Source organism: Leguminivora glycinivorella, chromosome 17, assembly GCF_023078275.1.
Source record: "Leguminivora glycinivorella isolate SPB_JAAS2020 chromosome 17, LegGlyc_1.1, whole genome shotgun sequence".
Classification (NCBI taxonomy): domain Eukaryota; kingdom Metazoa; phylum Arthropoda; class Insecta; order Lepidoptera; family Tortricidae; genus Leguminivora; species Leguminivora glycinivorella.
The window spans coordinates 10,109,295-10,133,547 of NC_062987.1; the positions used below are offsets into that span (position 1 = coordinate 10,109,295).

The 24,253-nt window shown below is 35.9% G+C and overlaps 2 protein-coding genes across 2 annotated transcripts; one reads left to right on the forward strand and one right to left on the reverse strand.

The window, feature by feature from the left end:
* The first annotated feature begins 3,328 nt into the window (after nucleotides 1–3,328).
* On the forward strand, nucleotides 3,329–7,783 carry LOC125235270 (motile sperm domain-containing protein 1-like). The gene is made up of 4 exons (XM_048141774.1): nucleotides 3,329–3,519; nucleotides 3,598–3,761; nucleotides 4,506–4,669; nucleotides 6,569–7,783. Exons 1-4 carry the CDS (start codon nucleotides 3,399–3,401, stop codon nucleotides 6,756–6,758), a joined length of 639 nt encoding a protein of 212 aa, XP_047997731.1. The 5' UTR covers nucleotides 3,329–3,398; the 3' UTR covers nucleotides 6,759–7,783.
* Nucleotides 7,784–10,435: 2,652 nt separating this feature from the next.
* Nucleotides 10,436–24,104, reverse strand: LOC125235169. The gene is made up of 4 exons (XM_048141624.1): nucleotides 23,876–24,104; nucleotides 12,942–13,160; nucleotides 12,139–12,268; nucleotides 10,436–11,349 (listed from the first exon to the last, which is right to left on the reverse strand). The coding sequence occupies exons 1-4, from the start codon at nucleotides 23,945–23,947 to the stop codon at nucleotides 11,231–11,233; spliced, it is 540 nt and encodes a 179-aa protein (XP_047997581.1). The 5' UTR covers nucleotides 23,948–24,104; the 3' UTR covers nucleotides 10,436–11,230.
* Between the last annotated feature and the right edge of the window lie 149 nt (nucleotides 24,105–24,253).

The window sequence follows — 24,253 nt, forward strand, 5'->3', positions numbered from 1 at the left end:
TATTAACATTGTTTAATCTTTAACTTAATTTAACACTATTTAGATATTTAGTTTGTTAAATGTAGCTATTTATCGTGGTTTTGTAACACTATGCTAACACTAATTATATCAAAGGAATTAGATGCTTCAAATAGTGCAAAATATTTACGGTGCAAATTTATTATCTAACGCTGATAGAGAAAGAAGTTATAAAACCTGGCAACATCGTAGTTTCTTCCCGTTCTCTTACACATAGATATGAAAGGGACGACGCTACGTTGTTGCCACTTTATACGAGTATCTGGGCCATTTTTTTTTTTCAAAGTTGTCCACCCCACCTTTTTTTGTAACATGGGTATTTTTTACGCGATTAATACTCGGAATCGCGAGCTCTTTCGATCCTGATAGGAAAAAAAAAATGTCCCAAGATTTCCATACATTTTTTCGAACCTTCCATTCCGTTACCGCCATACAAAATGTATGAAAAAATGGTAACGGAATGGGAAAAAACCTTGGGACACTTTTTTTCTCCTATTAGAATTGAAAGAGATCGCGATTCTGAGTGGAAACCACATAAAAAAATCCAAATCCAAAAAAAAGTGAGGTGGACAACTTCGAAAAAAATGGCCCATCTACTCTTTCTTGCAAGTCTGTAATGTTCATCCATTTCATTAATCAGTACCGGCTGCTTACTGAACGTACGCGGTAGAGTGATGAGAGGCAAATCAGGGCCATTAATTTATGCCTCGCCTCGATCGACCAATGTCCAATTTCATAAAGCTACTGGTTACAATTTACAAGCGGAAGTCCCTTTCGAACTTGTTACATGAGAAAGAGACTTCCACTTGTGACTAGTACCTTTGTGATATGGGCCAGGGTGAATCCACTTAAAAGTAACGCGAGTCACGACGTAACACTTATTTAGAGATAGATTATCACTTGAACTTGCATCGTGAATAAATGAAACATGCCATAAAATCGTGACTCGTGTTACTCTTGCTGCGGATTGACCCGCCACAAATTCATACGGCGTGTTGTCCGACGAGTAACGTATCTGCCAACTGCCACTAGATTTACAAATATTTTTCTTTGGTTTTACAGATTTTTGTAACTTATGGGCATTTAATCCTATAGTTTGGCCCTTGGGGTCATTTTAATCGATGATATTTTTGTAAACTTTGTCTATTGACTATTCTAACCAAGAAATACTATGATAACTACTATTTAGTCTAATAGTGGTAGGTACAGCATTTTGTACTACGGAATTTTCTCTTTGGTCTATTGTGTCACATTTTTTTGTTAAGATGCGAAGATCTGAACTATGTTTCAATGAATACATTACGAGTCCGTTAGCTTTTGTCAGCTATATTTGGGCCATTTTTTTTTATCAAAGTTGTCTACCCCACTTTTTTTGTAACATTGGTATTTTTTACGCGATTCATATTCAGAATCGCGAAGTATTTCGATCCTGCTAGGAGAAAAAAAATGTCCCAAGATGTCTATACATTTTTCCAACTTTCCATTTCGTTACCGCTATACAAAATGTATGAAAAAATGGTAACCGAATGGGAAAAAACCTTGGGACACTTTATTTCTCCTATTATGATTGAAAGAACTCGCGATTCTGAGTGGAAACCACATAAAAATTTCCAAATCCAAATAAAAGTAGGGTAGACAACTTTAATAAAATGGTCAATTTGAACCGTTATAAGACCTATGTGAAGGCCTTCTCATATTGCTTGATAGGATATAAGTTTGTGTAGTCCAAAATTCAAAATTATAAAAGCTTTATTTATTAAAGTAGTTAGGATTATAACTAATTTGGCGTTAATGCTAGAACGAAAATCCAAGTCGCAGTGTTACCCACTAAGAAATTCAACAAATATTTTTTAGAACATTGTACTCTCATTGGCTGTTTTAGTCGTAAGTATGAGTAGCGAATATTGTAAAAATCAGTGATTGTAGATAGATCGCTATGGTTTTTTTGGAATGAACTTATTAAATTTAGTTGGCAGCTAGTTATTGCCAAGATATAAAGATATAAAGACCTGTGTTTAGTTCGCTTTAATATGTTTAATTGTGTAATTATCTTTAAGAACTGGAGAAACTAAACGAGCAAAGGGTTTATAATTATTTGAGCACAATCTTGGTTTGAAAATGATCTAGAAATCAAGTGAAAGGAATAAATGATTACTAATTCCAAACATGGTGCGTTTTAAAGTTTATAACATGTGCGGAAGTAATGTAATGCCTTGTTTGCTTAGTTTCTTCAGCTAGACTAACATAACAACGGATGTATTACCATTGTGGATTGTGAGGGCCGTAACCTCTAACATACTGGCGATTTCCGAGCTAGTTGAATGCAAAGCGAGCGCGCAACTGTATGTAGAAAATGAAAGCGAGAAATTCCAAGTTTTATAAGTGTTATAGCTAATCTTAAGGTGCCTTCCTAAGGCACGCGGTTTATGAAGACAATTGGCTGGTGAGCCCTACATTTTTCAATTTTGCCGCCCATTTTTGTGACCACATTTGCTTCCATCTTTATTTCGCCGCGAACGATCACGCCTCATTTTCAAATCGCGCGCAAATCGCCAGTATGATAAGACTCTAAACGATATAATACTGCTATGATTTCACGAATCACAAGTTACTAAATCCTTTTTGTTTGGATTTGAGTCCTTCTCAGTTTTCGTTCTCTCCTAAATTATTTTATTTGTAATAAAATGTTTATAGTAAAAGAAACTGGTTTTATATTTTATCGTATAGGAACAAAGTACCCGCGGGCCTACCACCAAACCGAAAACTGGGATTTCGGTATCTGTGATCTCGAATGTGCCTGGTAAGAGCAATAGAGATGTTGGTCATCAGAGTCATCAGTCACAAAATAGAGAAGTCGATAGACGGACTCAGTCTGTTGGTCTTCCGAGTACCCAATGATTTTCTCAAAGCTCCTTGGCAGGTTATTTTTCATTCATGCCCACTAATAGTAAATACTTGTAATTCAGGATAACCCCCTTCGGAAACCCTTTCATATGGGTTTTCTGGGCTCCTAGCAGCTCCTAAAAATTCGTTTTTGCCAGACTATAGCTTTATCATACATACCCCGGTTTATGGGCAAGAGCATGGAATCACAACATAAAGTCAAAAAAAGTGTAATAACTGTCCCGGTCTTTAAATCCTTTGATCCTTATAATTTTTGCTTATAATCCGTTTTTACTGCTAAAGCGGGTGTACACTGAGTATAGAACACACAATCCGTGCATCAATAAAAAGGGTTCTAGCGTATTTTCGTTAACTCGAACAGTGTCTTTGTTTATGCTGTCAAACCTCTGTCAGACGAAACGTCTCGCTCACGTCAGTCGTCGGTTGCCATTTGGGAGGAATGTTATTTTCGCATTGTGTTCTAAATTAATAACAAAATGAAGAATTTCCCTGTGTTCGTGTTTCCCGTTTCTCTAGAGTTTTATCTGAGTGCTCGTCATACACACAAACAGTTGTTGACTGTTTACAATCCGTACGATTTTTCTGTAAATTTTAAAGGTACTTATTATTGTCCTACGTGCGTGGTATTTTTGTGCTCGCGAATATACTAGTTTTAACTAACCTTTGTTGTTTCAGTGTTATGTACTGCTCCGAATAAGTTCACAGTGATCGATCCTGAAGGTTTGATACCTCCTCAAAGCTGCATTGATATTGTTGTGCGCTACACACAACCATCTGTTTTGCATTGCAACACGACAGAGAAGTTTAGAATAACTATGTACGACAGAAATACCCAGCAGGTAAAGGTTCACAAGTATAATATTAGATACGGATCTAAGAGCGGTTCATCGCACTTTTGTGATTATTAGCTACGGTGTAAATATTTATTGGATATCAACAACACGCATATTTACAAAATAACAAACACGTGGCTAATCCTCATGCTTAGCGTGGTCATTAATTATCATTCGAATTTGCATTTCTAAACAAATATTTTACTGTGTTAACAGCCTACAAACACCACATACTTTTTAAACCAATAAAATTTGAAGAATTTGTAATTATTAATAAGCTAAGTAAGATGTTTGTAAACAATGTTTTGCTACATCCTTTCCAGGGTCCATTATGTATATCTTCCATGTCACATATAGAAGATAGGTAGAAAGCCTCTTTATTTTCTTAACAACTACTTAAGTACATTATAATACAATAACATATAATACTTGTTTTACATTAATTTTAACTATTGTTCTTCACATAAATTTGATTTATCTATTGTTAGTTTTATTTTAGACTTAATTTTATTGTTAGTATGTTTTTTTTTTCTCAGTTAGAAATCCCATTTTATTGGGTAAAGGCCTCCTCCTATTTGTTCCATTTGTCCCTGTCTTTTGCCTTATTCATCCATCTTGGGCCGGTGGTAGCTGCAATGTCGTCACTCCATCATTTTCATGGTCGTCCTGACTATCTTTTCCATGTAACATATTGGTATTCAAATAAAGATCTGTCAATCTATGAAAATGTCATCAATATTTTTATTTCAGGCACTGGGCAAGAGGGATATTCCAACAAAACTATTAGAAGGTGAACCCGTAAACCCCAACCTAGAGAGCTTAGGAGACAGTTTCCACCCGCTATCTTCGAGAGTGACTCCTCAGAAGCAGGTGGAGGAACATATGCATGTCAAATGCAACCATCCTCATCACAGGTACTTTAAATTATTTTTATCAAATTGAATGAACTCTATGTCAACTTCCCATAGCAAATGTGCAGATAGAAAGAAAGAAAGAAAATATTTTTATTCAGGACGTTAACTATATTCCTTACGTATATGATACACATGAATAGGTATTATATTAACGTCACTGAAAAGGTCTCCCCTCAGCATTTTGTCAAGTTACCTACCAGGCAACTTGACGCTGGTCTTCCGTGGACACCTGTCCAAGCGATCGCGTCAGTACATATTTATAACAAAAATTAAACTTACGAGATCTAGAAAGAAATTATAAATATTAAAACTAGATATATGACCTACTATTACATTAACATTGAGCACTAATTTATTTTTTTAATTTAAGCTATGTCTGAGACTAATTAGAGTTTACCTACTGGTTGCATGGAGCGAAAATTATATAAGGCAATAATGACATTGGCACTAGCAAGTGATCTATTGAACAGATTTCTGCAAATTTAAAATGTAATTTTTGTATTTAACTTTAAAGACAACATTGTACGGGAGATTCTTATGGGCGGCGGTATATTATTCCAGCATTTCGTGGCGGCATATCTAAACCTGCCACGAAATGCAGTTGTGTTGTGCCGTGGGCAGATGAGGCGAGTAGCTTCCTAACATGCCGCTGAGAAAATTGCAACTTGTTCGATAAATACTGGGGTGTAATGTCAATACAAGTTTTGAATTTATTTTGAAATTGATCATTATGGTACATTTATGAGAAATGTACGGGGCATGGTGTCACATCAGTTGGTACAGTTGGCTTAGATAGAGTCTATTCACAATTTTAGTACCTATACTGTTACTATACATAGATAATGAATTTGTTGGGTGCATATACTGATTGGATTTAGTATTATTAACCATAATATGGAAAAGATCCATATCAATATTCACTTTATTCATTTTAGGGAGGTGTATCTTGTATTGTAATATCTTGCACTTAAAGTTTCCAAGGGTCAAGATTATTTAATGTATACAGTCTATAATAATGAATTTGCAGATATTATTGACCAAAAACAGTTGATAACTACATTTACGTCACTATTGTTATCATTATGTTTATAAGGTACTAGATAAATAAGTACAATGTTCACCTGTAAACAATCAAATGAGTGAGGTTATCAACCTGCCTTAATTCGTTTTTCAATGAGTTTAATTAATTGAAATAAGGGTCAGCACTAGCAATCGGGCTACAAATCAATAGGTATATTAAAAGCATTGAACATACAAAAACACTAGCACTACCTATGGGGTATATCTAGTACTTATTACAGGACCTAAAGTGTCCTAGACTGTAAATCTGCAACAGCACAAAAACAGTTAATTAAAATGATAAATATGTTTATTCTAATGTGTCTCAATGAAACTAAGTCATTTAAATTATGAAAAATAAAACAGTGGATGATAATAAATAAGTGAAACTTGGCATTGGATTTATTTCTATGCATACCGTGAGTTCTACTTTAATTGTGTACAAATTAACTTTCTTTTTATGATATATTTCTCAAACTTGGAGCAGAATTAGATAACAACAATATTATATTATAAGTGCTTACACTAGAATTTAATTTGAAATAGTCATTTTATCCCTTAGATATGAGAGTCGATATGAGACTTTGTCATACTACTCATACTGTAGATGTGTATTTCAATTCTTTTTAATTCATTTTTCAAGTAAAACCTTTATGATACCATTGATTTCAGGGTTAGCCTTATACCGCATGTGACGTATGCAATATTTTTTCAAATTTGAACTGTAACAGCTGTCAGTAGAGTAGAATTTATAACGGCCAAATATGGAACAATATGCGGTAAAGGGTTAACAGAGCAATATCTGCAATTATTTATTTGTTTCACCATCTCATCTTCCAGAGAGCATCAGCCGGTGAATGTAGTGGCAGTGGCAGTGAGCATATGCTGCATTGCTGCCCTCCTACTTCCCACCCAGCCAGAAACAGTAGTCGAGTCACAGTTCCCAGAGTGGCTCCACATCGGATCTAACCTCAAACTAGTGTTCTCTTTCGTCTTAGGGCTTGTCAGTATGCTAGTTTTACGACCATAAGACCTATATTTTAGAACTAAATTCCTGTGTATACTTGTTTTTGAGCCATTTTGAAATCCTGCATGTACAAACTTGAATTGAACAAACAGGGATTGTTTTATTTGTTATTTAATTGCACATTTTGCAAATTCTGTATTGCAAATTATTGCAACTTACAATGTACATTATAAATGATTTGAAGGGGTAATAATCCATTACATAAATGTATTGGTCTGTAAATAATACATGTACATTAAATAAATAAAAAACACTTCAATTTTATTACAAGTCAGGTATGGACTGCAAAATTAAGCAAATTAATAATGATGTCTATATAAAGAATGCTCCAAATCTCTAAATACTTCTGAAACATATACCAAAATCTATATTCATAAGACTCAATATAATCTTATCCCTAAAATTCATATATGTATTTGATTGTGATTTATGTTAATTTGTGCAGCTCATGACTATGTTTTCAAGGTATTTATACCTGGATATATTTCTTTTCTATTGGTGCAATGCTGATATTATTTTATTTTAAACTTGACATAATCTACTTTAAATTGGTATAAGGTGCTAAATCTGTAAAATATGTGTGATATTATTTTTTACTTTAAGAATCTTTTAATTGGTTATAAATTTATGAAAATACAAAGTGAGTCACCTCCTACTAAATATAATGTCATTTAAACTCTGAAGAATATTTTGCATTTATTTCTAAATAATAAATAGGAGTTCATTCATATCAATTTTTATTAAAAACGCTTTGTATTTACAGTAAAATACATTTTGATTTAGGTTTGATTCAAACCATACAGAACTTGTTCTAATTGAATCTAATTGGCTTAAAATTTTTGACAAAAATATAACCATTTTAAAATTCAACATTGTGTAGCTGAATGCTATTCCTATAGTTAATATTTTATTTCTTTTAAACTGTAATTAATATAGATACTGTACATACGTAAATTATATTGTATATTGTCAGTGTTTATGTAAACAGTGTTTGTGTTTGTTCGTGGTACAGTCGAGTTCACAAACACCTTTACAAACCAACATTCCAAATATATGTATACCTACGCGACCTTATTGTCATCTGAGACGTATAAATATATTTTTGGTATGTTGGCTTGTACAGATGTTTGTGAACTCGACTGTAAGTAGCGATCGCTAACAAAGTCTTAATTTTATGATAGCGTGGCCCGTGATCGCGTTAAAATAAATAACGTAACGGCTCAGCCACGACATTGGTCTAACCGCGACAGCGGTGAGCGGCGTCCATACATTGGAGCGAGACACAGCGATGGGACTTTTCATTCGCACGTATGGCTGCCGCTCACCGCTGTCGCGCTTAGACCAATGTCGTGGCTGAGCCGTAAGAATGTTACAGCCTGGCAAAAGAGTAGAAAGTAATAGGGGGCGCCACCGTCTATGTAAACCGTTTTGCATGTGGCAACACTGGCAACTATTTTGACACTTCTATGAGCATAGTGAGGTGTTGCTATGATAAAAAAAAATGTTCCATTTCTACTCTTTCTTGCTAAGCTGTACAGATAACATAAATTCGGCATTGCTGCCATTAAATAAAAACCGTTGTTAATGATCAGTAATAGCGGGGACCATTGTCGTGGAAGTGCATCTATACCAAATAGTATGGTGGTGACATTGAAATAAAATACCTTAAGCAAAATAATTTTTTTTTATTGAACAACCGATGTACGAAATGTAGTTCTTGCGCGATTACGATTATAGCGTGACTCACAGCTTAGAAAAAATGAAATTTAAACAGTGTTTATATAGGAGGAACTAAAAGAACTTCGTAATACTGATTGAATTAATTGTTATCATAAAAATATGAGCCTTAATTAGCTTTAAGTGTTCATAATTTTATTTACATAATTGAAGAGTGTCTTTCCAAAATAACTTATTTTTATAATATGATTTTCAAAGAAAAGATAATCTACATGTAGCATAGATAATCTACATGTGAACGGTTCTTAAAATCAAAGGGAAAAGGACCAATTTAAAAGGAATTCCTGATGAATTCTGTAAATATAGGTCCGAATAACAGGTATTACATAGTTCTACAAAAGAGTTACATGGATAACTGGTTACTGGTGTCATAACCGCGAATTTTCCTGTTAGACCAGAAATAACTCTTCATGGTTTATTTATTATCGTGTTGTACTTTATGACTCATCTATTTGATTTGTATAAAGTTTACTTTACACCGTGCCCGCCATTTCAAAAATAGCTATTTTATCTCTCTACACTACCCTTATCGATAACTTTGGATATCGACCGGATAAGTAGAAAGGTAAATACGGGTAAATGTGCCACAAGGAGAAATGTGTCTGGCCTTCACATTTGGCCTGTTTAAACTACTTTTCCCTCACTTTTTTTTTTTATACTACGTCGATGGCAAACAAGTATACGGTCCGCCTGATGTAAAGCGGTCACCGTAACCTATGGACGCCTGCAACTCAAACAGTGTCACATGCGCGTTGCCACCCCATTAGAAACTTGTACACTCCCTTTTGCTGTGTTAAGTACACAGCAAAAAGGAGTGTACAAGTTCCAAGGAGGGTTCGTGTTGCCGACGACTCAAAGGACAATAGACGGAACAAGTTAGTTCCGTAGTCCTCCCGTCATCAGCACACCGCACCCTCGTTGAGCTCTGGCAGCCTTACTCACCAGCAGAAACACAACACTATGAGTAGGGTCTAGTGCTATTTGGCTGCGGTCTTCTGTAAGGCGAAGGTACTTCCCCAGTTGGGCTCTGCTCTAGATTCGAGCGAGACGATATCCGCTGTGCTGTGCCCTACCACACAAAGCGGAATATCATTCGCTATGCCCTACCTCCTACTAACTCACTCACTACTCGGAAACACGTGTTTTGTCCTTTAATACCAGCGGGTAAAAACGCATTTTATCCACTAGTGGGTAAAGTAATTTGACCTTGAATAAAGTCAAATTAACTGCTTTAAAATTGATAAAAGTAGGTGAATCTAATAATAAAGATGATTTACCTACCTGTGGAACTACTGGAAGCAGTGTTTTTTGCGTTGTAGTTTCCTCACTATAGTGAGGGGAAAAGTTTTGTGTTACACTTGGTTGCAAATGTATTTTTAACCCCCGACGCAAAAACGACGGGTGTTATAAGTTTGACGTGTCTGTCTGTCTGTCTGTCTGTTTGTCTGTGTGTGTGTCTGTCTGTGGCACCGTAGCTCCCGAACGGGTGAACCGATTTCGATTTAGTTTTTTTTGTTTGAAAGCTGAGTTAAAGCCATGTTTCATGAAAATCGGTCCACTATGTCGCGGTCGGGGGTTTTTTCAAAATTTTAATTTTGTGGTTATACTTCTCGTGTGTTAAAAAACCATTTTCATTCCACACTCGGCGTTAAAATACAACTTTGCCCCCTTGTATAACAAATAACTATTTCCCCTCACTAGCTCGGAAACACGTGTTTTGTCCTTTAATACCAGCGGGTAAAAACGCATTTTATCCACTAGTGGGTAAAGTAATTTGACCTTGAATAAAGTCAAATTAACTGTTTTAAAATTGATAAAAGTAGGTGAATCTAGTAATAAAGATGATTTACCTACCTGTGGAACTACTGGAAGCAGTGATAAACTCATTTTTTGCGTGGTAGTTTCCTCACTATAGCGAGGGGAAAAGTTCGGGTGCAAATGTATTTTACTTCTCGTGTGTTAAAAAACAATTTCAATTGCCCCCTTGTATAACAAATAACTATTAAACATTGGTCAGTGTTAGTTGAGGGTTCATACGTTTACCACAAATTGTGAGTAGCAAATAAAAAAAGTATAAACTCGCAAAACCACCTGTGACAATGAGTAAAAAGGCCAAATGTACCGGCCAGACACACTATACCCGTATTTACCTTTACCCTGTTTTTATACCTTTCCTAGAATATTATACATACTTATGTTTAAAAAAATGAGTAGGTAATAGAATATCCTACCATTCCTAATTAGGCATCCTAATAGGATGGATTAATCCTAACCTAATTTTGGGATAATCGACTACTAATTATTTTGGTAACTAATTAATGTAAATAAATCATGGAGAATGTCGTACATTGACCCGCCTGTTCGGACTCTTCCAATCCCTAAAGCGACCAATGATATTGTGCAAAAACAGTATCTATCAATATCAATACAATTATACCTACATGTCGATAAAGAAAGGAACAGGTCAATGTACGAAGTTCTCCGTACTTCGCCGCCTTACACGATCACGACGGTGCACGACTGGTGGTATCCCAATTTTGTAGGCTTTTCTAGATTACGTTTCAGAAAGCTTATGGATCAAATTAGTTCCAAATGCTGCCGCTAGTGGGCGGCCGGCGCTAGCATAAATGTTCGTTAATATTTAAGATTGTGTGTGGCAATTAGCATCACTCTTTCACATCTTGCCATTGGCAAGGGACAATTGGAAGGGGCAATTGGATCCGCGCATGGCTATTGGTTTAACATTCGATCATAGAGTCGTCTTCATTAAGCAGCTGCTCCCAGTCGTCAACGGTCTTCTGCTGTCGCATTTTGTCGTAGGCGGCGTACACGGATGTCAAGCATTTGATGTACGCCACTGAAAAATATCAATTTTCAATTAGAACATAAGCAAGTTGTAAAGGCTATTATTACATAGTTAATTCATACCTATTCGCACGCAGCGCCCAAAATTCTAGACATCTTTACAACTAAATAAGTACGGTACGATAGATTACGATTAAGTACATACATGTAGCCAAGGTTTAACTCCCTTAGATATCTAAACTATTTATATGCAAAAGTGCCATCTTACTAGTGAAGGAGTAAACGAGTGGATACATAACAAATAATAATGTAATTTTAAGGAAAACCATATGCAATTATTTCGAACTGTTATTTTAATTATTATATTTAGGTACGTTGTTTATTATTGCCTACGACGTCAGTGATTATTATATTTTAATCCTTTTATAAACAAAAGAGTAAAGAGGACATTTTAATAACATTTTTGTAAACTGGTAGGGAAAGTAATAGGTACCTAATGAAATTTCGATTATTGCAGTAGGTCACCAGGGTTCGATAGAATTTCATAAAAAACGTAGTGTAAGTAACGTAAATCTTTATGTCCTAGCTCCTAGACTTATATTGACTGGTATTTATACCATGATAAATTTTTTGTTGAGCTCCCGATATTTTATTATGGTCACGTCACGGGAAAGTGAAGATTGCGGGATTAGCGTGTGGATGGCAAAGTTTTATAGAAACGCGCAAAAATCTCGGTAGTTAAAAAAACAAAAGCGTAATCACAGCCTGTATCCCGCTCAATATAAGTCTAGTCAAAATACCCGTGAATTATTTAAAACTGCTAAATCTTATGTCTACTTACATGTCAATATGGAGGTGACCAGACTCGTGACCCAGAAACCGCTGATCACTTCGAGCAAGGCGCTCAGCAAGTGCATGATGCTCATCGCAATACCAAACAGAAAGTAGGTCATCACGAAGTTCACTCGCTTCTGAAAAAAAAACACAACTACTTCATATCCGGTTCGAAGGACCATGATAAGAAAGAAAATATTTGACTTTGTTCCATATCCTAAAGAGACACTTATTTAATTATACACAGGTACATAACCTCACGCTTCTATTCCCGAAAGGGGTAAGCAGAGCACGTGAAACTGATTAAGTTTCAGTGCCACCCTGGCCCCAGCAAATATAATATGGGGTTGAAAGAAATCGAAATTGCGATATCGCTGTGACACAGGTTATTGAATTATATGTAACTATATTACTTAATCATACTCTTTTTGCAATAACAAAGCTTTTTAATTCTAGGTACCTATCTATTTTAAAACCAGTCTTTGTTAGCTCACATCCGGTTCGAAGGACCATGTAGGCCATGGTCAGTTGAACTTGGTTTAATTTAGGAACATAAATTTAGTAGGTACACTAAGTGCATTTTCACATTATCCGATCCGATATCGGATGTAGGACCATACATTTAAGCTGCCGTCTTTGATTTTTGCTATTTAAATCCATCCGATATCGGATCGGATAATGTGAAAACGCACTAAAACACTGTCGGATGTCGGAAGTATTTTTAGAGAAAATCCATGATGGTGCCTGGTAATGTACGGGATATCGGTCCTACATCCGATATCGGATCGGATAATGTGAAAACGCACTAACCTTCACAATACCGACGATCAGCATAACGGATACCACGATCCACAGTAGACAGACGATCATAGCGAACCCCACAAACACTGTTTTCACTGATGTGTCCGAAACCAACTCCAAGATGTGGTGATGCGACTTGGTGATGTTCGAAGTTAGTGACTTAAAGTCTTCGGCGTGCACAGGCAATATGACCACGACGGTGGTGATTATCCCGATCACAGATACCACCTGGAAAAGAAAAGAAAATCTGTCAAAATACTATTTGCATAATATATGAATATACACGGTGTTTCCGGTATCACTCAAAACCTCAGACACCCCAACTGATTTTTATTTTTTTTAACTCATCTAGAGTATTCATCTTTTAATCTGATCGTTACTTTTTTTTTAATTGAATTTTTAATTTTCTGTACAGCTCTACTTGACTTTTAGCTCTACACTCAATAAAATAATTGCTAACTACCATCATAAACCATAAGACTATTTATTTGTGTACGTTACTGCAACGACATAAGGTTTACCAATAGACAGCTAAGATGTCACTGTAAAACACTTTAAAGCTTTGTCACAGTAAACTTCAAATTGGACAGGTAATCGCAGTAAGCAAATAAACTCAATATTCAAAATGACAAGGTTGTAATTAGGTAAGAGTTCAATTTGTTATGACTTATGATAAACATTAAGATTAAACTGACAAACAACGTCAAACTAGTAGCGGAAAAAATAATCGTCCAAGTAACCGGCCAGTATTAATACCCCTAAATACTGAAAAAAGGTAAACAACCTCTAACAATGCGATATACACAATGTTGTATTACGAGTACAATAGAATGGGCACGTAAAAAATAACTAATAATACTAATTTAAATAAAAATATTACCCCCATCAAGATATAGCTCAATCGATTCTACTCTCGATTCTGAACAAACTGTTTTCAGGTTTTTAGTGTTAAGTGAAACACGGTGTATAATAGTACAAGTACAGAAGGCTCACTCCTTTGATTTTCACAAAATCCCGCCATTATTAATTCTTTACCACAAACGGACCGCACGTGAGCAGCCGACATTGAATTCTAATGCGCTGCGCTAAGGTCTTCACCACTTAATGGGCCGCGCACTCGCGGCCGCCGGCGTGTAGCGAGAGACCCCCCTGCATACAAATTTGTATGCAAGGAGGTCTACTTTTCTCTGCAGCTGTACTTTAAATGATGATTTAGATATTATGTTACTTAAATTGATGAATTTGAGCAATTTGATTTTTTACCACGCCAACTGGTAAAGGTTCAACACTGAATCTTTCGCTTGCTCGGTTATCAACATCGGCACGTGCGGTTAAACTTAGCCCTCTTGTAAAAATGTAAAAAAAAGAAATAACTATGCCCATGCCCGTTTTGGATTAGGAACACAGGAATAGGCATGTGGACATTGTAAACACTAATATTTTTCAGGCTTGCTTTAAGGCCCACTTGCACCAACCACTTAATTCAGGGTTAGTGGGCTGTCAACTGTCAAATTCCATATAAAATGGTGGGTTAACCCTCGGGTTAGCCCTCAATTTTCGTTGGTGTAAGTGGCCCTAAGAGTATGCGCCCACGGGCGACTTTTTTTGTCTCTTATTGGGTGTACGTGTTTCTATGAAAAGTTGTGTCGCTACGTGTGCGCACTTTCACACTAGCGCATAGTCCGATGGCGTGAGAGACAAAAAAATTGCGGCGACAAAGTTACCCGTGGGCGCGTAGCGCATACCCTAACGGCCCAGCCACGACATTGGTCTAAGCGCGACAGCGGTGAGCGGAAGCCATACGTGCGAATGAAAAGTCCCATCGCTGTGTCTCGCTCCAATGTATGCCCACCGCTCACCGCTGTCGCGCTTAGACCAATGTCGTGGCTGAGCTGTAAGCATTTATTTCTGCCGTGCTAAGGCGTAGGTATGGAATGTAGGTACAGTCCCGAGTTCTCGAAATTTAATCTTCCCCGTAGGTATCAGCTAGACGTGCCTACAAATGAAACTCAGCGAAATTGTATCCCCGTCGCTCGCAGACTTTCAGAGAACCGGCACTTGGTAACCATATTAGTACTCAAGGTCGTAAAAATCCATACTTCCATACTATTATTATAAATGCGAAAGTAACTCTGTCTGTCTGTCTGTCTGTCTGTCTGTCTGTCTGTCTGTTACGCTTTCCCGCTTAAACCATGCAACCGATTTTGATGAAATTTGGAACAGACAATCTTTAGACCCTGAGACAGAACATAGGCTACTTTTTATTTCGAAAAAAAGGGATGAAGGGGTTGAAAAAGAGGTTGAAAGTTTGTATGGGATTTCTTAATTTTAAATGATAAAACCATGAAACTTTATATTTTAGCACTTGATAAGAAATCATTAAACATATATTTAAAGTCACATACAGGTCGAACGCGATTAATTAACATTATTTTTACCTTTAAAATAAACATGGTGGGAAATAAACATTAACTAAAAGCGGGTAGATTATATTTATTTGTCTACCCCGAACATTTATATAAATTAATATCGGGGGTAGACATTTTTTGTGTTGTTTACATCTCCGGTGACATTTTGCTGGGACGTCAGTCTTCCGCAGAAATTTGTTATGTGGGGGTTTTTGGGGGTGACCACGGCCAGTGCAACCTGGCCGAAACGTTGGGCAAACACTAGATGGCGACAAAAAGGTAAAAATAATGTTAATTAATCGCGTTCGAGTTGTGTTGTTATGTGACTTTTCGATGTAGGTACTATTCATTTTTGAACTAGATGGCGACACATGTCAAGGATACGACAGAACCGAGCGAAGCTCGGTTGCCCAGATATTTGTGTACAAAGCGCGAGAACTTAAAGTGTTATATCATTGAACATCTTGATAAGGGATAGGGATAGCGATAGGGATAGCGATAGGGATAGCGATAGGGATAGCGATAGGGATAGCGATAGCGATAGCGATAGCGTTAGCGATAGCGATACGGATACTAATAATAATAAAAAATTGTAAGGGATAATAGAAAAAAGTACTTTTTACCCACCGATCATAGTGTCGAAATACGGGCTATGTGGGATGTTTATAAAGGTTTCCCCAGCGTATATAGAATTACCTACGCTGTGGTCGATGTGTAATCATTGCAAGCAAAAGTATTATGTGCAATCGAAATAATCGCAGATAAATATACCTACAGAGAAACCTACGGTCCCTACGGATCCAAATGAAAACCTTAATGAATACTTTTATTACGCGGGCGAAGCCGCGGGTAAAAGCTAGTATTAATATAATAAATATTTTTCAGTACAGATGGTGTTTTTTTTACGCACTAGTGCGAGAAGTGGTTCATTATATAACAGGTCGAAACTTCGGAAGCTCATCTGTACTGAAAAACGTCGTACGATACTCGTGCGAAAAGGAAATTCGCAACTCGTGTCGATTTAAAACACTCCCTTCGGTCGTGTTTTAATTTATCGCCACTCGTTTCGAACTTCCTTTTTTACGCACTTGTATCGTAATGTACTATTTCAGTACAGATGGTGTTTTTTTTACGCACTAGTGCGAGAAGTGGTTCATTATATGCCAGGTCAAAACTTCGGAGGCTCATCTGTACTGAAAAACGTCGTACGATACACGTGCGAAAAGGAAATTCGAAACTCGTGTCGATTTAAAACACTCCCTTCGGTCGTGTTTTAATTTATGAATAATATAATGTACTATTATGTATGCCCATGCCCTCACTGTCGTGTCCCAATGTGCTTGTATGTAATGTGCGTATGTAGTCATATATTCCTGCACGGGAAGCATGGTCGCGCGATAGACGATAAAATAGCAGGCCGTCCCTATCGCACTATTTGTAAGTGCGAAAGGGACGGCCTGATATTTTATCGTCTATCGCGCGACCATGCTTCCTGTAGGCCTAGCACATGATGGCCGCGGGAGTATGTCGCCGCGAGATAGACTACCCGTCCTTATGTCATTAATACAGTTAGAAGAAGACGTGGCATCTATCTCGCGGCGACATACTCCCGCGGCCATCATGTGCTAGGCCTACTGGTCAGGCTTTTTAATCAACTTTAGCTTTTTCGGTTTTCCTAACTTTATGCATGCCCTGTCAATCAGAAACGTTTGTTAACCTTAGAAAACAAATTTTATTACTTAAGTAAAGACAACTAGGTATAATTTTATTTTCCCCTCACTAGCTCGGAAACACGTGTTTTGTCCTTTAATACCAGCGGGTAAAAACGCGTTTTATTCACTAGTGGGTAAAGTAATTTGACCTTGAATAAAGTCAAATTAACTGCTTTAAAATTGATAAAAGTAGGTGAATCTAGTAATAAAGATGATTTACCAGCTGTGGAACTACTGGAAGCAGTGATAAACGGATTTTTTGCGTTGTAGTTTCCTCGCTATAGTGAGGGGAAAAGTTTTGTGTTACACTCGGGTGCAAATGTATTTTACTTCTCGTGTGTTAAAAAACTAGCAAGTTCAGGATTCTATTCTCGAACCACTCGCTTCGCTCGTGGTTCAACTATAGACTCCTTTCACTTGCTCGTTTCTCAATTCCACACTCGGCGTTAAAATACAACTTTGCCCCCTTGTATAACAAATAACTATTATTGAATTACGTAAAACAAATAAAATCATCATCATTGGCCACGACATCAGATGATTGTTGCAGTGATTTTATTGTGTGGTGCCTTAGTAGTCCGATGGCAGCCCGACACCTTTTGCCACATCTGTCACAGGTGAAACGCGAGTGTAGCCGAGCTTTAAATACTTAAGTACAAATAAAAATAATTTTTAAGAAAAAAAACCGCCTTCCTTTGGGGTTCTGGTGATAAATACTTTCAAATGTTGGATTATGTTATCAATTCGTCTGTATATTTTTTAATGTTTGTTATTCGATATCTCCGTCATTTCTGAACCAATTTTGAAATCTGGATGATTCTGAAGTACTTACAGATGAGAATGATTATCAGAACGGAACTCTAACCAGGGGCGGCAGTTCATCAGCAGTTCCACTGCACCAAATGTCACTGTTCTGGACGTAAGTGCATGCTGTTCTTATAAAAATACCAAAGTCACTATAAGTGTGCCGTTCAGATTTGAGGAGTTCCGTTCTGACCATCATCAGCATTTCCACTGCACCAAATATCACTGTTCTGGACGTAAGTGCATGCTGTTCTTATAAAAATACCAAAGTCACTATAAGTGTGCCATTCAGATTTGAGGAGTTCCATTCTGACCATCATCAGGAGTTCCACTGCACCAAATGTCACTGTTCCGTACGTAAATGCATGCTGTTCCTTTAAAAACACAAAAATCACCATATGTATGCCTTTCAGATTTGAGGAGTTCCCTCGATTTCTCCAGGATCCCATCATCAGAACTGGGTTCTGAGAAAAATGGGACCAATCTGTATGCATATACATTCAATCAAAAAAAAAATTTCAAAATCGGTCTAGTAACGACGGAGATATCGAGGAACAAACATTAAAAAAAATAATAAAAAAAAAAAACATACAGACGACTTGATAACCCCTTCCTTTGAGATTTGGAATGCGGTTAAAAAATATAGGTATTATGATTACAATATGATCGTTATACTTTCATATTTTTTGTCTTGATACTTATATCGAGACGCAAAGTTGCCAATACAGACTGGTCTATTGTTCACTCATTCAGCGAATTCCATTTCATTACCATTACTACTATGTTTACATAACACTAAGGAGCTTAATTTATTACCTTCGAACACTTTCAGGGCGTTGTAAATACTACCTGACGCCAATTTGTAAGTAGGTACCTTTTTTCGTTCGACACCCCTGCTGGGGTGTGAGTGGCCCCTTCCGCGCTGGTACACCGTCTATGTACTTAAACCGTTTTGCATGTGGCAACTATTTGGACAGATTTTGGTGTGTGTGTGGATTGAGTGAGCACCTTCCGAAAATAAAAAAAAATATGCTGATCATTTAGTAAAAGTTCTAAAACAATTGTAAAACGAATCTCTGAATTTGTAAAAAGATAAATCAAAAGATACAGCCATTAACAGGTGCTCACTCAGTTCTCACAAACTACCAACGAAAACAGTGAATATATTCATTTAACATATAATATTTATATACTAACATTTAGTAAAAAATAGGCCAACCTACCTCTATAAATATTAGATCACCTAGTGACGTATTAAATTTTTTACAAATAGTTTCTTATGCTCACTCAATCCACACACTTTTGAAAAGCCGAATTTTGATGAAAAACATAAGATTTAGACCGCTATTATATGTGTATAGTTTAGTAAAAGTGAAATGGGAATTTGTAAAATACAAAACGAACCACTAACGTGTCAGGTTTTTTTATAATAAATTTTTGTAAGTGCTCACTCAGTCCACACGTTTTGAGAAAGTTAAAAATGTAAATATCTTACGATTTGTAGCACCTAAGACACTCGAAAGTACTTCAACATTTAGTAAAAATTTTTACTAAATATCCACCATCTAATATTTTATATTCGTTGTCTGGTTTTAAAGATATTCAGACATAACTTTTCTCATACAAATGTATCAAGTAGGGTGACCACACTATATCGGCTCCTGATTTTCCCCACCTTCCCATTGTCATATTGAGCTTGGGGAGTTTCGTTCAATTTTGATAATAGTTTACCGGATTTGTAAGTGGGAGCGAGAAAAGAATAACTATTTCTCGCTCCCACTTACAAATCCGGTACGCTCATCTGTTAGCGCGATTAGATTACCAGGTTCTGGTTTCTTACTAGTGAAGTATTATATTCTTTGTTTCTTACCAATTATTATTCATGTCCTTTTTAATGCATGCATGTCGATATGGTTAAGATAAGATAGATAAAAGATAAAAATCATTTATTGTATAAACCATTCTACATATGGCGCCTTAACCTACGTTACAAGAACAACTTACTCTCTAAACATTTAAGGTACTAGATACTGATTACACCTAAAACCAGTTATTATCCTGACGTCGATAAAAATTACACAATACACATCATCACTAGGCCAAGAACATAACCTAAAAACAGTTTGCAGATGGAGAATTAATATGGTATTAGTTTAATATTATCAAAATTGAACGAACGAAACTCCCCAATCTCAATATGAAAATGGGAAGGTGGGGAAAATCAGGAGCCGACATAGTGTGGTCATCCTACTTGATACATTTGTATGAGAAAAGTTATGTCTGAATATCTTTAAAACCAGACAACGAATATAAAATATTAGATGGTGGATATTTAGTAAAAATTTTTACTAAATGTTGAAGTACTTTCGAGTGTCTTAGGTGCTACAAATCGTAAGATATTTACATTTTTAACTTTCTCAAAACGTGTGGACTGAGTGAGCACTTACAAAAATTTATTATAAAAAAACCTGACACGTTAGTGGTTCGTTTTGTATTTTACAAATTCCCATTTCACTTTTACTAAACTATACACATATAATAGCGGTCTAAATCTTATGTTTTTCATCAAAATTCGGCTTTTCAAAAGTGTGTGGATTGAGTGAGCATAAGAAACTATTTGTAAAAAATTTAATACGTCACTAGGTGATCTAATATTTATAGAGGTAGGTTGGCCTATTTTTTACTAAATGTTAGTATATAAATATTATATGTTAAATGAATATATTCACTGTTTTCGTTGGTAGTTTGTGAGAACTGAGTGAGCACATGTTAATGGCTGTATCTTTTGATTTATCTTTTTACAAATTCAGAGATTCGTTTTACAATTGTTTTAGAACTTTTACTAAATGATCAGCATATTTTTTTTTATTTTCGGAAGGTGCTCACTCAATCCACACACACACCAGATTTTGACACTTTTCTATGAGAATAGTGTGTTGCTATCGTAAAAAAAATTGAATCATTTCTACTCTTTTTTTGCCAAGCTGAACATTCCAAAACATCCACTTGAGTCACTTGACCTCGTTTGAATGACATATTTATTGTGGCCCTTAGCAGAAGGGTCGGTCCTAATAAATTTAGAGAATAAGACGTAAATTATGTCCTCATTTTTCATGCTCTTTGTTTACCTATCTTAAGAAATAGGTAATTTTTGTACTTTCCATTCAAAACGTTTCATTTAAGTACCTACTTTTATTATGTCAACAGGAAAACCACTGTATTAGGCATTTCAGCTCATACCGGAATAGTTTTTGACTTTTAATTACAATCAATTACTTTTTCCCCTCACTAGCTCGGAAACACGTGTTTTGTCCTTTAATACCAGCGGGTAAAAACGCATTTTATCCACTAGTGGGTAAAGTAGTTTGACCTTGAATAAAGTCAAATTAACTGCTTTAAAATTGATAAAAGTAGGTGAATCTAGTAATAAAGATGATTTACCACCTGTGGAACTACTAGAAGCAGTGATAAACGCATTTTTTGCGTTGTAGTTTCCTCGCTATAGTGAGGGGAAAAGTTTTGTGTTACACTCGGGTGCAAATGTATTTTACTTCTCGTGTGTTAAAAAACTCGCAAGTTCAGGATTCTATTCTCGAACCACTCGCTTCGCTCGTGGTTCAACTATAGAATCCTTTCACTTGCTCGTTCCACACTCGGCGTTAAAATACAACTTTGCCCCCTTGTATAACAAATAACTATTAGGCATCATAATATAGAGGCCATTTTTTTAGTTCGACCACTCGATTTCGTCAAATAATAATAAACTTAAAATCTACCAAAATAATTGAAAATGTGTGGTCTTCAATAACACTAGATTCCCAATTTTTATTGATCATATTTGGTAATAATAATAATATAAAGGTTTCATCGATTTAAAAAAAATGTTGAATGACTAAATTCGAGGACACGGTTCTCTAATAATAATAATTTAACAAATAATCAATCAGAAAAATCTCTTTTGCGTTTTAATAGTCCAGTTTATATCTCTGTAAATGTGAGTGTGTTTAGTACTAAAACGTCCCACTTGGTCGGTTACCATTAAGGCGAGATTTACTTGTATCTTTATATGAAGAAACTGACAAAGTGGGACGTTTTCCCGTGCACACTCACAAATGGTCTATAATTATATGCAGGTTATATAGCAATATTCTAAACCGCAAATGTTTATTTAAAGTGCTTATTCCAGTGAAATAGTTATTTGTTATACAAGGGGGCAAAGTTGTATTTTAACGCCGAGTGTGAAATTGAAAAACGAGCAAGTGAAAGGATTCTATAGTTGAACCACGAGCGAAGCGAGTGGTTCGAGAATAGAATCCTGAACTTGCGAGTTTTTTAACACACGAGAAGTTAAATACATTTGCACCCGAGTGTAACACAAAACTTTTCCCCTCACTATAGCGAGGAAACTACAACGCAAACAATGCGTTTATCACTGCTTCCAGTAGTTCCACAGGTGGTAAATCCTCTTTATTATTAGATTCACCTGCTTTTATCAATTTTTATGCAGTTAATTTGACTTTATTCAAGGTCAAATTACTTTACCCACTAGTGGATAAAATGCGTTTTTACCCGCTGGTATTAAAGGACAAAACACGTGTTTCCGAGCTAGTGAGGGGAAAACAATTTTATTGTTATTGTAATTAAACGGGTAACGGAATTATATTATTGTTATATAATTTCTATGGCTATTGCTTGATGGTTAGATCAATATTAGGTACCTACTTACATACATATATTTATATATGGTTGTCTATTGTTTGCCCGACAGTCATTTAACATAATATTCATTTGCCCGAATCTAACTTGCCTGAATTTCATTTGCCCGAATGATTTGTTTACCATAAAAATCATATGACATACTCGTTGTTTATCCGAATATTACCTTCCATAATCATACAATGCCATACTATTTGTTAGCCATATTATTAAGTGCAATAATATGGTTTCATAGAATATTCAAACGCCATAAGCAATTATTGCCATATTAATTGTTGCCCATATTATTACCTAACCTAACCTTCTTTCTGATAGCAGTTTCATTTTCCAGGGGTCACAGTTCTAACCTAACCTAACCTACTTTTCCAGCAGTTTCATTCTCCAGGGGGTCACAGTTCTAACCTAACCTAACCTACTTTCTGATAGCAGTTTCATTTTCCAGGGGTCGCAGTTCTAACCTAACCTAACCTACTGTCTGATAGTATTTTCATTTTCCGGGGGGTCACAGTTCTAACCTAACCTAACCTACTTTTCAAGCAGTTTCCTTTTTCAGAGGTTCACAGTTCTAACCTAACCTAACCTACTTTCTGATAGCAGTTTCATTTTCCAGGGGGTCACAGTTCTAACCTAACCTAACCTACTTTCTGATAGCAGTTTCATTCTCTAGTCCTTCTAGTACCTATTATAGTAGTTTTCGATTCTGCCAAAGCACATTATGGAAATTGACTTTTCTGGACGCTAATTTGTATGACAAATGATGGTATGGAATGTGGTAATTACGGATTTCGATGATTCTGACAAATGACATTATGGAAACTGACTTTATGGGAAACAAAGTTTCTGGCACTAGATTAATATAGTAAACAATGATTATGGCATAAGATGTTATGAGAAACAATATTATGATTGTTGAATAGGATGGCAAATAAAATTATGGCAAATGAAATTCTGGCAAATGGGGGTATCCCATTTATATATACATCCATTCTCGTAATAATCAATACGTACGTATCAAAATAAGTAGGTAATTACCAAAAAAAAAATAAAAAAAATAGTGACACTCAAAATACTTAATTATTGAACTATGTTTAATTGTTTCGAAACACGGTGTATTATGCCTGTTTTAAACCGCTAAAAGTTTATCGGAAAAAAGTTTTCCTTGAAATACTAATTAGTTTAACGATTTAAACATTGTAGACGCAAAAATGTTAAGTACGAGTAAGTAAAGTACCTTAAATACCTTTAAATTTTCTCAAAAACACTAATAAGTAATAGGAGGAAATAGATTTAATTTAATACTCACAAACGTAATTATTCCCAGCAGTATACACCCTGCCTCTAATTTGAAACATAAACAACACTTTTCGGCCGTCATGATCACAATTGCCACAAAAACTTGATGAATAGTTCCCAACACTGATTACGAAAATATAAGCTTGTTGAATACTTAGTCAACTAGCAAACCCTCAAGTTCCTAAGCTCGCAAGTCATAATCCTTGTGACTAAATATACCAATATAGAAATAATTTGAACACAACCGTCTCTCCCTGTGTTATACTTATACTGGCTTATTAGTAATATTTCCCACTCTGGATGCAAGTTCAAAGTAGAGACAGGTAGGGAACATAGACTGTCAAAAACCCGATGATAAGTCAATAACCTAACCACAAAATTAAAATTT